Source organism: Phacochoerus africanus, chromosome 5 (genome assembly GCF_016906955.1).
Source record: "Phacochoerus africanus isolate WHEZ1 chromosome 5, ROS_Pafr_v1, whole genome shotgun sequence".
Classification (NCBI taxonomy): Eukaryota; Metazoa; Chordata; class Mammalia; order Artiodactyla; family Suidae; genus Phacochoerus; species Phacochoerus africanus.
In genome coordinates, this window is record NC_062548.1 from 33951113 (window position 1) to 33967330 (window position 16218).

Here is a 16218-nt window from a genome sequence, read left to right on the forward strand (position 1 = left end):
AGAGAACTTGCTTGCTCATAAAAATTTCAATATACTTTATACTTCTAGCATTCTGAAAGAGGAAAAGCCTCCCCTCTGTATTTTTATTATAAAAATGCATGAGTATTTCTTTTTCCCTTTTAGGGCCACACTTGTGGCATATGGAGGTTCCCAGGCGAGGGGTCAAATCAGAGCTTCAGGTGCCAGCCTACACCACAGCCGCAGCCACAGCAATGCGGGATCTGAGCCATGTCTGCGACCTACACCACAGCTCACACAATGCCAGATCCTTAACCCACTGAGCGAGGCCAGGGATCAAACCCACATCCTCACCGACAGGTGGGTTCTTAAACTGCTGAGCAACAATGGGAACTCTGAGTGTTTCTTAAGCATGAAAGTTTGTGTGTGTGTGTGTGTCCTTCCAAACAATACAACTTCCCAGGTGATGAGTTCTATAACTAGACTCTTCTTACTTATCCTGTCTGCTGTTTTTCTCTCTCCTCCCACAAAGAAAGCAGTTTTAACACTTGGACATTCTCTAAGCTTTTCACTCCACTTAACGTTATTTTGGGCCCAATGCTAACTCCTTGCTCACTGCACTCTCCGAGAGAGCTTGTGCATTAGCATGAATGTTGCTGCACCAAGAGGTCCTTTTGGTCTGCTCCTCATGCTGTCCTGGCCCAGAGAGGTCGCACCACCTTGGGGCGTAAATACAGGTGCTGAGGATTAAAACTCTGGTTTTAGGGAGTTCCCATCATGGCTCAGCGGTAAGGAACCCGACTAGTATCCATAGTGGCACTCAAACTCAACACTACGCAGTACTTAAAATTCAAGTATTCACCACAACCATACAAATTCTCCACTAAGTTTGATCCCTGGCCTCGCTCAGTGGGTTAAGAATCTGGTGTTGCCATGAGCTGTGGTGTAGGTCGCAGACGTGGCCTGGATCCCGTGTGGCTGTGGCTATGGTGTAGGCCAGTGGCTACAGCTCCGTTTCGACCCCTACCCTGGGAAACTCCATATGCCACAGGTGTGGCCCTAAAAAGACAGACATACACACGTACATACATACAACTCTGGGTCTAATCATTCTCAAGGTTTAAAACAGCAAGACCTGCTTTTGGTTTTTCTGGCAGGAGATGTGTGAATAGCTCCACCTACTGGATAGAGGGAGTCTGGGTGACTCTGGGCTGCTGAACAGAACTCCTGTGTAGGAAATCCTGGAAGACAATGAACCCGGCTCAACACCGTCATTTTAAAAATGGGGAAACGGACACTCAGACACATGAGTTCTGCATGAGGCACAACTCAGAGGAGGCGGTGAGCCTGAATGATGGCCAGACCTGGGCCTTCTGGCCCTTAATCCCTAGGATGGCCAACTCTTAAAAATACATCTTACTCAAGATAACCATGTCAGAAAATATCTTCCTTATCTTTAAAAAAATATACCTTTTTTTTTCCCAGGGCACTGCCCCCCACCCCAATGATCGCTTCAAAAAGAAAGTTTAAAACCTAGAAAATTCTATATATGAGAATTGAAAAAATACTTCTGAAGCTTTTCCTGGAAGAGGGGCTTAACTGTTAAGATGAACTACCTTCTAGTAATAAACAATCCTTTACTGTTTCTACAGCCAAATGGCATCTGACCCAAGGCTCACTCGATGAGAGACAGATCACAGAAAAGAACAAACAGGAGCTTCCCATGGAGGAGGGGCCTGTAAAAACGCCTGCTGAGTGCCAAGCGGATGACAGTAAAAATTGGCAAGAGCCTGTCACCCGTGCGCGCTCACCAACCTTTCGGACTTGCTGAGGCTGACCGAGCATGTGCGGCGTGAAAGCGTCTTGTTTCTGAGGTACAGTCTGGGCCAAGCCGGCGGGCAAGGTGGCAGCTGCTATCTGAGGCTGAGTCTGGATTCCGGTCTGTGGCGGCGTCTAGGAGGAAGGGAAAAAATAAAAAAATATTATTTATAAAGTCAAGGTTAGAATGAAGGGTTTAGATGTGGAATAACTCTGGAACTTGGGGATCATGCCTGAAAAAAAAGTTTATAGATAACGCGTTTCAATTCATCAGCGCATAAATTTGAACCTTAATTCAAAATCAGAAAGTTAAACACCAGACCCATTATATTCGCGCTCTGTTTCTTAAGTGGCTGAGATTTCCTTTGAAAATATTTGGGAAAGAAAAGACTTAAGTAAAAAGAACCTATAGCAGCTCTACACATAATAGGTCAGATGTTAAAATTTTAATAGCAGCAAGGAAATCTGTGAGCCTAACTGTCCAAATTCCTGCTTTTAAGCGACAGTACATGCAGCCTCTGGGGCCAGCCAGCCATGTGCCGGGGTTCCCAGGCCCGGAATGAAACACAGTTCCTGTTTCCCAAACAGCAACTCTCACGGAAGATTTGGACAGGAAAACAGATATTTAGAAAAGCTAGATTGTAGAGCAGACATTCTATGGATTAATAGAGGAATTAGAACTTTTGCACACATCAAGGGCCTTTGGGTCAGGCCTCCTAGCCCCCAGGGTACAAGACTGTAAAAATCAGCAAGAGCCTGTCACCTTTTCGTTACAAAACCTCCCAAGACTGCACTGCCAGAAACAGCTGCAGGTCTGTACGCAGGTAACGTTGGCATAAAAGGAAACTTCAGGCTCACTAGTCGTGTTTTATCGTCCCTCTCTATACCAGCCTCACTCCTGAATTTGTGGTCACATTTTCCTTGGTTAGGCCTTGTCACCCTAACGGTGCCCTTCAAGAGCTACACCCGGGAGCGGAGTACAGGAGTGGGCGCAGCGTGAGGGCTCTGCGACAGAAGGCCTGGGTTCCGTTCTAGAAATGGGCTTTCTCCCTTGGGTCTTCAGGGGAAGGGAGAAGGACAGGAAGCACCGCCATTTAAAGGACTTGATGCCTAGAAGGGAAACAGCTCTCGGTGACAGTGGCTATCCTCAGGATGAGAATGCCACTGGTACTGAAAAAGGCCTACGCTGCCCACACTGTGTGTGAAGGGGAGAGGCGCCCTGGTGGGTCTTTGCTGTGGCCAAACGGTGCTGGCTATGCGCCGTTTTGAATAACCCCTGGTAGGTGCACACGTTCCCTGAGTTGCGAGGCCTGATCTGGCTGCATTTATGAAGAGGCTTGGGTCAGAATTCCCCACCAGCGGCTTCAGGTCTACGCAGGCTGTAAGGCAAAGGAGCGAGAAGACAGGCTTCACACCTGGAGTCTGAGGCTGCCTACTGGGAGCTGCACTGAAGTGACACTGGAGCCCTGGATGGACACGGGGAGCAGCAGCTGCGCGGTCTGCGTGGTCAGTAAAGCCTGCGGCCCAGCGGCCCCGGCAGGCGGCGGGCCCTGGGAACTCACATAAAACTGCGGGACCAGGCTGTGCGGCTCTGCGGGGGCCGCGGGGACCTCCTGCTTGATCACTACCGCCTTTTTGGCAACCAGGCTCTGGCCTCCCGCGGAGGCGGGGGCGGGGACGGGTCCAGGGCCGTCGGGGAGCGGGGCCTTGTCCTTGACGGAGGGAGCGGCAGCAGCGGCGGCGCTACGGGTCTGCTCGGCCTTGGCGGCAGGAAGGGCCGGGGCGCTGGGCAGGGGCTCCAGAGGCCGCTGCTGCTGCTGCTGCCCTCGTTTCTCCACCTCCAGTTGCATTTTCAGAACTTCCACGAGCTTCTGCTCTTGCTCCAGTTTACGCTTTAGCTCTTCGATCTGCTTCTCCTTCTCCTGCAGCTTGCGGTCCTTCTCGGCCGCATCCAGCTCCAGGTTGGACAGCGAGCTGCTGGTGGGGCTGAGGCTGTCCTCGGTGCTGGCCGCTCTCAGGGGGGATGAGCACAGGAACTGGGACGGCGACATCATGGTCATGATCTCGGTGAACGTGTCGGCCATGCTGGTGTCCTCGGCGCTGAGGCTTGACTGTTCGGAGGCAGAGGGCGAGACGGGCAGCGGGGAGCTCCCGGTCTCGAGGTGCGCCGCGCTGCTCGTCCCCGTGGGGGGCCCGTCTGCCTTGAACGTGGAGCCTGAGCTGGTCACAGAGTTCTGCAGTGTTGTAACGGGTAGTGCCACGGTGACTTCTGGGTTACTGGTGACGATGGCCGAGGTCGACACGGCCACGATGCCACCTGCAGCAGCGCCACCGCCACTCAGCTCCTGGTACGGTTTCAGGCGCTCGATGAGGTCCGGTTTGGTGCCTGACACGGGAAGACCCCTTAACTTCAGCTCTGTCTTCAGTTCCGACACCTGCAAGTACAAACAAATCGGATCTCGTTTTTGGTGTTCTGACCTTCTGACAGATCTACTGGGCGCTTTGGTGACGGGAAAGGTGCCTGTATCTGCCAGACGGCTCTGGGTTACTGCATATACCAAAGCGGGACACTTTCTTCCTCTTTTTTTTTTTTTTTGTCTTTTTGCCTCTTCTAGGGCCGCTCCCAGGGCATATGGAGGTTCCCAGGCTAGGGGTCTAATCGGAGCTGCAGCCACCAGCCTACACCACAGCTCACGGCAACGCCGGATCTTTAACCTGCTGAGCGAGGCCAGGGATCAAACCCGCATCCTCATGGTTCCTAGTCGGATTCGTTAACCACTGCCCCACGACCAGAACTCCTTCCTCTTCTTTTTTTAAACGGGCGAGAACACACAGAGCTACAGACATAAAGGACTGGAAAGGCTAGTGATCAGGCAGAGGCTATTAGAGGGTAACTCCTCTGCTATATGAAAAGATTTACTACCAGAGATGCTGATGATAACAGTTACACTTGTGGCGTCACCACCATGGCCAGACATAGCTGGAAGTCTTTCTTCACACGAGGTGTAGGAATCATTGGTCCCCTTTCACAGATGAGGAGATTGGGGCTGAGAGGGCACCATGGGTCCAAGTTCGCAGTTAACAGAAGGCTGGGCAGAGGCTGGACCCGGAAAGGATGCCCTGGAGATCACATTCTTAGCTGTTATATTTTCCTGCTTCTCCCAAACTCGGCAACAAACAGGGAAGAAAAAAAGAAAGAAAGAAAAAAAAAACCTGCCTCTGTAGTTGGAACTGATGTGGGGCTTGCACATGCCATGTGCTGAAGAAGTGGAGATTTACGGCTGATCATTTTAAGAGAGACTTAATGGATGTTAAAAGAGAACGCACCTCTATACAGGTTATCCTACTGCTCGTAAAGCTGAATGTCTATTAGAAACCACCTGCATCTGCCAGACAAATCTGGCAAATGATTTACGTTTCTGTGACACTTGTGGGTAAATGTACCCCGCCTGCAATTATCACCTTTAAGTCATCCAAGCTAGAAGGCAGAGGCCCTGGCTTTCTCACAGGAGCAGATGTATTCTGTCTTGGTGTGTTAGGGGTGGTATTGTTCAAAGCTGGATTCCCACTGTTGTTATTCTTGTCATTGAGTGGCCTTCAAAAGAAAAAGAAAATTAGAGATTAAAATAATTTCTGGAGTTGACAATGCTTCTGCTGACAATCTGTTAACTTACGAAGAGAAAAATTCCTGGTCATGGTTTGGAAGACTCAATATGATAAAGAGGTCGATCAGATTAGACCCCAGTAAAAATCCCTGCAGGGATTGTTTGCTTGCTTGCTTCATAGAAATTTAGAATGTGATTCGAAGCTTTGTGTGGAAATCCAAAGGACCAAGAACAGCCACGGCATCTTTGAAGAAGAAAAGCCAAGCTGGAAGCACCAAACCACCAGGTACCAAAATGTATTACAGAGGCAGACATTACGAGGGTGCAGTGCTAGTGCCAGGACAGGACAACAGCCAAATAGGAGAGGTGAGAGAAGCCAGAAACAGACTCCCCACACAAGGGCCCTTGAGTTAGCACGACGGTGCCACTGCAGTGTATGGGGAAAGGGGGTCCCTCCCATAAGTGATCACGGCCAAACTGGATAGTCACACAGAGAACAGGGCTCTTGACCAACCCTATGTCACACCACCCCAAAACCTAAGTGTGCACTGAAAACAAACTCAGGAGAAAACTCAGGCTAATATCTTTACAGCCTTTGATAAGCAAAGATTTCTTAAACAGGCACAAAAATCACTCACTAGGAGTTCCCACAGTAGTTCAGTGGTAATGAATCCATGACGATGTGGGTTCAATCCCTGGCCCTGCTCAGTGGGTTAAGGATCTGTGAGCTGTGGTGTAGGTCACAGATGTGGCTCGGATCCTGAATTGCTGTGGCTGTGGTGTAGACCGGCAGCTGCAGCTCCAATTAGACCCCTAGCCTGGGAACCTCCATATGCCGTGGGTGCGGCCCTAAGAAGACAGACAAACAAAAATCATTCACTAAAAAATGATACCTTTCAGAGGGTGAAACGTCAAGCTCCCGGAGAGGGTACTGGTAACACTTATCTCTGACAAAAGCCTCGTCCAGAATGTACACGAAAGCTTTTGCAAACTAGTAAGAAAAATAAAAACCCAATGGGGAAATCATGAACAAGCCAGTCACAAGAAAGTATATCCAGATGGTTAAAAACTATGTGACCAAATCCTTAACCTCACCAGGTGTGAGGAAAACAAAAATGAAAACCACCACCAAAGAGCTCTGCACACCCGGCAGAAGTGCTGCTGTAACGCGTGAGACCGACACCAACGAGCACCCGGCGCAGCCCCAGCTCACGCGCAGCTCGCTGATGCGCAAGGAGGTACGACCATGATGGAGAAGTGTGTGGCATCTACGACAGAAACACCCACGTCCATCCTCTGATACAATGATTCCGCTTCTAGATCAACACCTGACAGAGACTTGCAGGGTAGAAGATGTTACCACGGCATCTTTTATCACAGCCCCAACCGGAAGGAACCAAATGCCCGTCGAGGGTGTGATGGGTGGATGCATTACAGGACACTAGACCACAATGAAAACCAACTGCTGCCGTCTGCCCCAACAAAGACAAACATACTGCTGGCCGGAACTAAACTAAAGGGCAGAAGTTGGGATAATCACTGAGCAAGGATGCAAAGTAGTGAGGATGGACCCGAGAGTTCCATTTCTTGATTTTGGCGGTGACGGGGGTGGGGTGGGGGGGGTGGTACGGTCACTTTGGCATCAATTTTCACTTATGATTTATAGACTTCTTTGACTTATACTACATTTTTAAAAGTTTACTTTCAAAATGTTGGCGAATCTGTGTTTTTATTAATTTCCCTAAACTCCTTTCCACACTGAAGCCAGGTGCTGCCAATGTCTTCTGATGGTAATAGTCTTGGCCACAATGGCATTCCCTTTTCTGGGTGTTTGATACTGTACAGCCAATTCCACTGCAGCCAAAGCCACTACGAATCCCATGTTCTGAAACAGGGGTCTCAGGTGATGGTGCCTATGGGTCGAGGTCTGTGGCTGGATGAGCTTTCCCTGGGAAGCCTGTGTTTGAAGCCATTTCTGGCCCTGTCAACAGCTAACTCTTGATGTGCATTTGAGTCTTTTAAAAACTGCCTGAGTTTAACTGAAATTAAATACTTGAAGTATTTAAAATGAAGTTTCTTGAAGTTCGGATGAAAGGAAAAATATTTTAAAATGCATCACTATTTTCCTTTCTAAAAATTCAAGTCTTCAGCTGCACCTGCCACATACGGAAGTTCCCAGGCCAGGAGGAATAGCCACAGCTGCAGGTGCCAGCCTATGCCACCGCCACAGCCACACGAGATCCAAGCCGAATCTGCGACCAATGCCGCAGCTTGCAGTGATGCTGGATCCTTAATCCACTGAGCGAGGCCAAGGATCAAACCCACATCCTCATGGAGACTACGTCAGGTTCTTAACCTGCTGAGCCACAACGGGAACTCCAAGTCTTACTTCAGAATTATGAAAACATTTTAATCATAGTCTCTCATCCTTGTATTTATTATAATCCCAAGAAGCCTTTTAAGACAGTTTTTTTCCTAATCACTCTATGAAATGTTAATGCCATAGGTTATTGCATATCTAGGTACTATACATATGCCTGCACTTCATTAAATAAAAAATGTAGGAGTTCCCACTGTGGTGCAGTGAGTTAATGATCCAGTATTGCTGCAGCTGTAGTGTGGGTCTCAGCTCTGGCTTGGATTCGATCCCTGGCCCAGGAATTTCCGTGGGATCATGGGTGCGGCCAAAAAATTGGGGGGGATTTAGAAAGTGTAAAATTCCCCTCAATCACCTTTTGCACCCTTGTGAATGATACTCTCTTCTTGAGAATGCACAATTACTCTGTTCATGCTGTCTTTTTAGTTGAGATTCTGCACGATTCTGTTTGTTGCTATGATTAACGCTACAGTGTTTAATTTCAACTTTTAAAATACCAGAAATAAGCTGATCTATTCCCCCCCGCCCTCCCCCCCATCTACAGAGAAAACACAGGAGGCAAGCGCCTGATGAAGGCAGATGAGGATTCCCCGGTCCAGGGACCCGCTGGGACCCTCCTGCCGCCCGTGCGTGACCACGCTGGGATGGAAGCTCCAGCTCTGCGGGCTTTTGCTCCTTCTGAGATGTCCGAGGGCTTTCTTATCAGTCAAATTCCAGGACTCTCACACACTCAGTTTTTTGTATTGAAGTGTGAAAAAAGAAACAACATGTTTGAAACAGCTCCATTTTTAGGACCTGGAATTTAAACAAAACTGACGTTCCACCTTCGTGTGGTGACATGACATAAAAAAGAGTGATCTCCCTTCCTAGTTCTTGAGTCTTTTTGTACAGTGCTTTCCGGGGCCAGCTGGCCCGGTCACTTCAGTGGTGGCAATGTTTGAGGGGGCCAGGGAATTGGAGCCTTATGATGGAAAGACAAGGAACCTTCGAGTCTGGGTACCTTATACCTCAGATGTTTCCTGCCTATTTACAAGCCAGCCTCACACAAACAGTTTCTTGCATGACAGAAAAGACTTCCATAGACAGACAGACACCACCAAAAAATCCTTGGTGAGATGTTGAGTTCGAAGTTTCCTTATCTGGAAATGGGGTCAATAACAGCGGCTCGTCCTAGAGTCGCTGTGAAGAGGAGGATGAGCACACACTTGGGGTGCCACGAGTGGCACCTACACATGAACCCCACTGTGGGTCTCCTCACTGGGGCCCAGCGGGGGCCGGGGAGGGGGTGGCGAGAGGGCTGCCTCCCTGGGTCCCGGACGAGGCTGGAAGCAGCGGTGGTCTGCCTTTGATACTCGTCCAGCGCTCTGGCCTTCCCTGGGTCCCTTCCAACGTCAACAGCCCTCTCAGGCCTGCTTGCTCTTAAAATAATAACATACTACAAAAATTCTTTCTTTCTTCATCTCTGTGCCCTGATGTTTTAGATTTAAGTACTTCACAGGAAGGTCTGAATGACTAATAGGTCTAATCTTCCTTGAGATATTTGGATCTTAAAAAGAAAAAAGTGAATCGATAATTATAAGCATATGAGGGTATATTTCGTGGAGAGAAGCTTTTCAGGAAGTCTTAATCCATTTCTACTCTTAGAAAATAGGGGCTCTCCAGGGAGGAATGCTTGGCCTACGTGTAGAAAACAAAAGGAAGGTTTCTACCCATCATAAACTCAGTGGATGGATCACAGAGTATAATTTTTCCTTGGAATGAGATTTTGGATTGTTTTCTAGAGTTTCTTTTCTCCAAGGTAAGGATGCTTTTTTCCTGAAAAATGAATGAAACAAAGGACAGAACCTTTGCATTTTTATCTTTGTTTCCCAGAAAAAGGTACTGAGGATGTATATCTAGAAATTTCCTTTACTATTTCAATAAAGTAAGATGTCCTGCTATGAATTCAGTCTTGGGATGTGTCAGAACCCACTCCCTTCTGTCCCTCCTGACTGGGCTCAGAACTGGGGAACGTGTTCCTTCCCCGTGGTTGCTGGTCGCCGAGACCTTTTATGATCTTCTGAAGCTTCTATCACCTATGCCTTCCTTTCCATTATCAGTGCCCGTTCATCTTCTTGCATCTACTTCATCACAAAGCTTCTAAGTCTAGTTTTCCTATTTCCAGACCCACCTTCCAGACTGGTGCCAAACTATTCTTTTTTGAATTTCGATTTTACCATGTCACTATGGCCCTCTGAAACACCTACCACATGAAGATTAAAGTTTTCCTAACTTCACGTTTCTCTCAACATTGGCTCTGCTCAAATGTCTTCCATTCTTCCTAAAAATGAATCACGTTTTTTTCAGACCATTTTCCTCACCATCCGATAAACAGGCATTGTTTACTCTACCCTCCTCTGTACTCGTACCGAGATCATTCCCCTTTGCTTGCGAGGGTCCGCCCCAAGTTTTGCTTGTCTTTTTAGGGCCACACCCACAGCATATGGAGGTTTCCAGGCTAAGGGTCAAATTGGAGCTGTAGCCACTGGCCTACACCACAGCAACACCAGATCCGAGACTTGTCTGTGACCTACACCACAGCTCACGGCAATGCCAGATCCTTAACCCACTGAGCGAGGCCAGGGATAGAATCCGAGTCCTCATGGATACCAGTCAGATTAGTTTTTTTTTTTTTTTTTTGTCTTTTTGCTGTTTCTTCGGCCGCTCTCGTGGCATATGGAGATTCCCAGGCTAGGGGTCTAATTGGAGCTGTAGCCACTGGCCTACACCAGAGCCACAGCAACATGGGATCTGAGCCGCGTCTGTGACCTACACCATAGCTCACGGCAACGCCGGACCCTTAACCCACTGAGCAAGGGCAGGGACCGAACCCACAACCTCATGGTTCCTAGTCAGATTCGTTAACCACTGTGCCACGACGGGAACTCCCAGATTAGTTTCTGATGAGCCACAACAGGCACTCTGGTCCTCCTCAAGTTTCAGGCTGTTTCCTATTTAAATATCCTACCCTTTTCGTAAAGCTTTCCTTGACCACTCCAACTTTTATGCTCATCTTTTTTTTTTTTTTAAACTATTTATCCAGGTTTATACTTATGTTTTTCTCATAGCACCTAACTAAGACTATTCAAGTAAATAGCAGGCAAATCTTTCCTGGATGAGTAACTGTGCAAAGTCATTTCTAACTTGAAAAGTTCAGAACCTGCTTGGGAGGACAAAAAATGGACTGGAATGTGGGCTATTCTCACTGTGTTGACTTCAGACACTGAATGAGCTTTGATGACAATAACGTGAAACTAATCACTGAGCACAAATAAATTACACATCCAACCTCTAGCAACTAATGGTTGCTCCTAAAAAGCCACAGTAAGATCCGCTTTCCGCAGCCAGCCCTGACCCCCGCCCGTACTTGAGTGGTGCAGGCAGGATGGTCTGGTAGTTGTAGTGCTGCTGCTGCTGGCTCAGGATCTGGAGCTGCAGGAACAGCTGCTGCTGCTGGAGTAGCCGGGCGTAGTTGGAGTCCATCTGCGGCTCGTTCTTCTCCCCTTTCTGATCTGGTGGAATGTACTGGTGGTACTTGAGCTTCTTTACCCGGGGCTTGGGATCTTTGCACTTTTTGCTACGGTGTTTGTCGTTTGGATTCTTGGGATGGCTTTGCTATTTTCGAGAAAAAGAAGATAACATTTTAAGAGATGCCCCCACATGCCATCTATGCTACTGTGCACCCAAATGATCTGAAAACAAAAAGCAACGCACCTGAGAAGCTGGTAGTGCCGCTCTGGGAAGCAATACACCACATAGGTTTTAAGAGTCACGAGAACATTCCCACACTCCCTTTGACCAAGAAATCTTGCTCCTAAGAACTCCTGCTGCCTTGTTCCTTCGGACTAAGGGCAAGATGCTCAGCTCAGCCTTATCTATTCAAGTTTAACAAACATCTACTTCGGGTCTCCTGTGCAGATGCATTGCCTAGTGCTTAATACCTTATCTCCTGGCGAAAAACAGGTCTCACACTAAATATACAAAAGGGAAAGATGATGTATATTTCACCGTATCTATGTCATATTTTATAGTCATTAAAAAATTCTACAGTAAGTAAAAGCAGAAAAATGCTTCTAATGAGAATAAACCAGAATATAAAGCTATGCATTTTCTGTGAAAAGTATACAAAATGCTAAGTAATATGAATTTAATTTTTTTCCAAAAACATTACATTTTTATTTTGAAAATGGGTTGTGAGACCCCATCTTCTGGTTTAGAATCAGATGACTTTTCTGAACTTCTCTCATCTCCTCCATTTATGAGTTATCAGGTCACTTTCCATATTTAAATTGTAAGATTCCTTCATTTGAAAAAAAGAAAGTCCACCAACAAAACAAAACAACAAGGCATAGGAAATTATTCTTAAGCTCTTTTAGATAAAATAGTCAATAAGAACACTTTGAGAAGTACTAAATTAAATATAGCTATTGGTGTGATCATGTTTTAGAAGTTCATATTTAAAGATTTAGGAAATTGCAAAAAAACCCAGAAAACAAACCAAAAAAAGTCACCATATTCGGTACACCAGAAATCATTCACTATTACTATTTACTTTTTACCCATTGGCCACCTCTCTCAGTCCAACTGGCTTCCTTGTTCAAAGATTTCCAGTGTTCTCCCCACAGATGTGCTCGTGGCTACTCCCTCACCTCTTTTTCATCTCTGCCCAGATGTCCTCTGCTTGCTTGACCAGAGCATTCTATTTACAACAGAAATGCCCCCCCCCCCCCCTTGTCTCCCCAGCATCGCCGGTCCTGGCTTTATTCACCACCCAGCACACTCTGTGTTTCACGTCTGTTTACTCCGGCTCCTAACCCAGGGGGGTGATGTGTGATGTTTTTCTTCATTGCTTTGTCTACTCCTCATACCCACGACAATGCCTCACACACAGAGGGGGCTTGATAAATATATGCTGAATAAATGAATGATGCCATGGGTAGGTTCATTAGAAACCACTGGAATTATTAGGCACTTAACATACAACGTTAGAAAAGATCCTTGCTGCTAAAACAGCCTCCTGCAATCTCACAATATTAATCAATTCAGTGTCATCTGCTTACTTTATCAACAATAAATAATAAATTTTATTTCTAGTCTCTTCTAATCTTTAAAATTTCATTTCTAATAATTCTGACGAAACGAATGGGGAGTTTGACTATAACGGTTACTTAATGATAAGACAACAGGAGTTCCCGTTGTGGCTCAGTGGGTTAAGAACCCAACTAGTATCCATGAGGATGCGGGTTTGATCCTTGGCCTTGCTCAGTGGGTTAAAGGATCAGCATCGCCGCAAGCTGTGGTGTAGGTTGCAGACAGGGCTAGGATCTGGTGTAGCTGTGGCTGTGGTGTAGGCCAGCAATTAGACCCCTAGCCTCCATGTGCCACAAGTGCGGCCCCTTAAAAAAAAAAAAAAAAAAAGACAACTGACCCAGCTACCGTCAAGAAGGAACCTGTTGAAGAGAGGGGGGACATGAAGGTAAAAACCAGCATTCCTCAGACTAATCCCTTATTACCTCTTAGCCTGCACATATCTATTCTCTTGAGTAAGGCTGAGAAACAGTTTTCCTCATAGAAAAACCCAGAAGAATTGCTGTTTCCTAACATGTACCTGCCCTTTCCTCATGAGCAGAGTTCCTAGGAGAGTCTGCTCAACCCCTGAATCTCACATTCTTAAACAGTGCCTCTTGCTGTAGAACCAAAGCTTCCTTAAAGACAGACGCTAGCGAGGAGCAGAAATTCAGAAACCAGGCAGGACAAATTCTTAGTATTTGTAGGGAAAGATGGGTTGGCATTCAAACCCTTTGTGTGCTGTCAGTGGGACATGCTTGGGGTTGTAAGAAGCGGAGGTAAGAGCTGACTGCATTGGCACCGTTGCCACCTGCCACCTCTGGCTCCCATCCTAAGCGATGGAAGATGGTGAAATACACTGACGTGCCCTGAAGCCGCGGGGACCTGGCCGCACTGATGAGCAAGGTGGACAGAGAGCGCCTTCTCTCCAGGAAGGTCAAGGACAATGACAGGTCTCCGGGACAGATGGAGGTGAGGAATATGCCCGGACTGCCGCCGCCTCCGCGGAGCGCTGCAGTGGGTAACTGAAGAGGAAGGGAGAAGGCAAGGCTGGGGTTTGGGGATGGGGGTCCTTCTGCCCTGTCACTACCTTCCTCACTGCTCTGGGCCTCGGTCTCCTCATCTGAAAGATGGTGGGAGGCTTAGCTTGGTCTCTAAGGTTCTTTTTTCATTCTCAAGTTTGCGATCTGTGTTGTGCTAGTTCTGGCAAATGTTACACCTGAAATGATTAAATGATTCCTCAAGTTTAAAATCCCTGATTTAGTAGTTCTAGAAACACTTAAAAAAATTTTTTTTAAATGTACTATATATTGAAAATTTTAATCTTCCTCGGGACTTCTTCTGAGTTGTTTTGACCAAGTAAAACGTAGGGAACAGTGCCACGAACCTGCAGCTTATCTGAAGAACAAACCCAGCTCCATCAGGCCAAATCTGCTAAATCAAAAAAACCTATTTGCTTCTCTAAAACCTTTAACCTGTCATGCAATATGTCTGCAGTACCACTGAGTGTGACCTTGGGTATAAAGTTCAAAATCACGTTACCGCTGAAGACATCTGTTTGTGAGGGTCATGAATCCCACGTGCTGTGCTAAAGTCACTCTCCCTTACTCTCTTTTCCCCTTGTTTCATCTTAGTGGCCAGGGTGGAAGCGGAACTCGGAACCACTGATAAAATGATGGCTAGTCTTTCTGCACTGCTGCAGTTGGCTTATACAGACTGAATTTTGTGCTGCTCTGTGACCACAGAACGACAGGTCACTTGTTGAAGGTGGCGGCTTTAATGACTAAAGCAAGCAAGTCCTCCCAGGCTTTTGCTTTCAAGACTTCAGGCTAAAAGACAGGCCGAGCAACGTGGACATGGCTTTCGCCTTCTGTGCTCGGGGCACCCACCTTCACCAGCGCTGGCCCGGGCTTTGCTGAGGACACGGTGTTGGGGAGGACGGGCGCCGTGGACCGCGTGGGGGGCTGATCCGTAGTAGGACTTTTCAAGAATTCAGGAACTGCTGGGGACACGGAAGTAAACTGGTGGAAAAGGCAGAAAGGAGAGAGTCTGTGAAATCGATGAGATGGTAAGGACAGAGAACCAAAATTATAAGGGAATGACCTTGTTTTAAAAAAAGTCCACTAGAAAAGAAACAAAAGAAAACTATAGTGTTATGTCTGAGGCCCAGATGGTGGAATGACACTCTTTTCCTCTGTCCAGCCAGTGAAAAGTTAAAGCTAAACAAGGCTGGATTGACCCAAAAAACCTCCAGGGTTTTCTCAGAGAAATGGCCAGAACTGCCCTTTTTGGGCAGAAAAAAAAGTCCAAGACTCCTGTAAAAATGCTCAAAACAGTATATGGTACTCAAAAGGTTTTCTTGCCACGTAGGCCATACTAATCGGGGCTAATTCAAACGTGAGTGACATTCGGACTTGCTTACAGCCTGACACGTGGCCCCACCACGCCCAGGTCCACAGTCAGGCAGCCCTGGTAAGACAGCCTCACCTGCTGGAGGCCCGCTCCACGCACGGCTCCTTGTGTGCTCGCTTGACAGACAGAGTTTCAATCTCCCAACCCCCATCCGTCCCCCTGGTCAGGACTCTTGTCCCACACCCCCACCCCATTTCCCGCAACGGGAGAAAAAGCTGAAGAATAGAATCTGGTAGGACTGACCTGCGCCTTGACAGTCCCCTCGCACCAAAGCAAGAAGCTATTTTGTTACAAAGCCAAAGGAAGCAATTACTGAATCGCAAGCTGGGGGCATACATTAATAAAGGAAGCTAACTTTGCTAGGTTTTTATCAATGCCCCAACAAAGTGTTCTCACGAACAATCTTCGTGAAGGAGATTTTAAGCATTCATTTACTGGAAAGAGATAATGACCATTAAATCAGTTTAATGTTGCATATCGATGACTACGCGTGCCACTAGCCTGAGCTTAAGGAAAAACATCTTCCTTTCTCACTCCCACTTCCCAGAACAACTCTCAAATTCATTACAACAATCAAAATCAGTTCTCTTGCTGAAGTATTCGGGTTTAAAAATAGCAAACTGTATTTTCCCTCCTTAAAATAAATGACCTGAAAACTCAGAGGGCCATTACCAGCAAGAAATATGAAGCTTGGCACATACTAGTTACTCAATAAATATCTGTTTAATGGGTGAATGGAAATTCCTTGTGGCGTTACTCACACTGGGTCACACTCTCCAGCCCCGCTGAGCCTGTGAGATGGGGGGCGGCAGTTGGTTGTCCACGCCCATGTCGCCTCTCTCCCTGGGCTTTGCCATTGATTTCAGTTTCTGAGTAACTATTAGCAACAGTAAGTGCTGACAACATAGGAGGCCATACTCAACCTCATTTCAAAGACTTCTC

General features: G+C 47.1%; 1 protein-coding gene across 1 annotated transcript in view; it reads right to left on the reverse strand.

Moving 5' to 3' along the window:
• MRTFB (myocardin related transcription factor B) overlaps positions 1–16218 on the reverse strand; it is a 146039-nt gene that overhangs the window by 21785 nt on the left and 108036 nt on the right. Inside the window, 5 exon segments of the mRNA XM_047780466.1 lie at positions 1774–1911; positions 3192–4211; positions 5239–5371; positions 11165–11412; positions 14754–14885. Coding sequence (XP_047636422.1) covers positions 1774–1911; positions 3192–4211; positions 5239–5371; positions 11165–11412; positions 14754–14885 — 1671 coding nt within the window.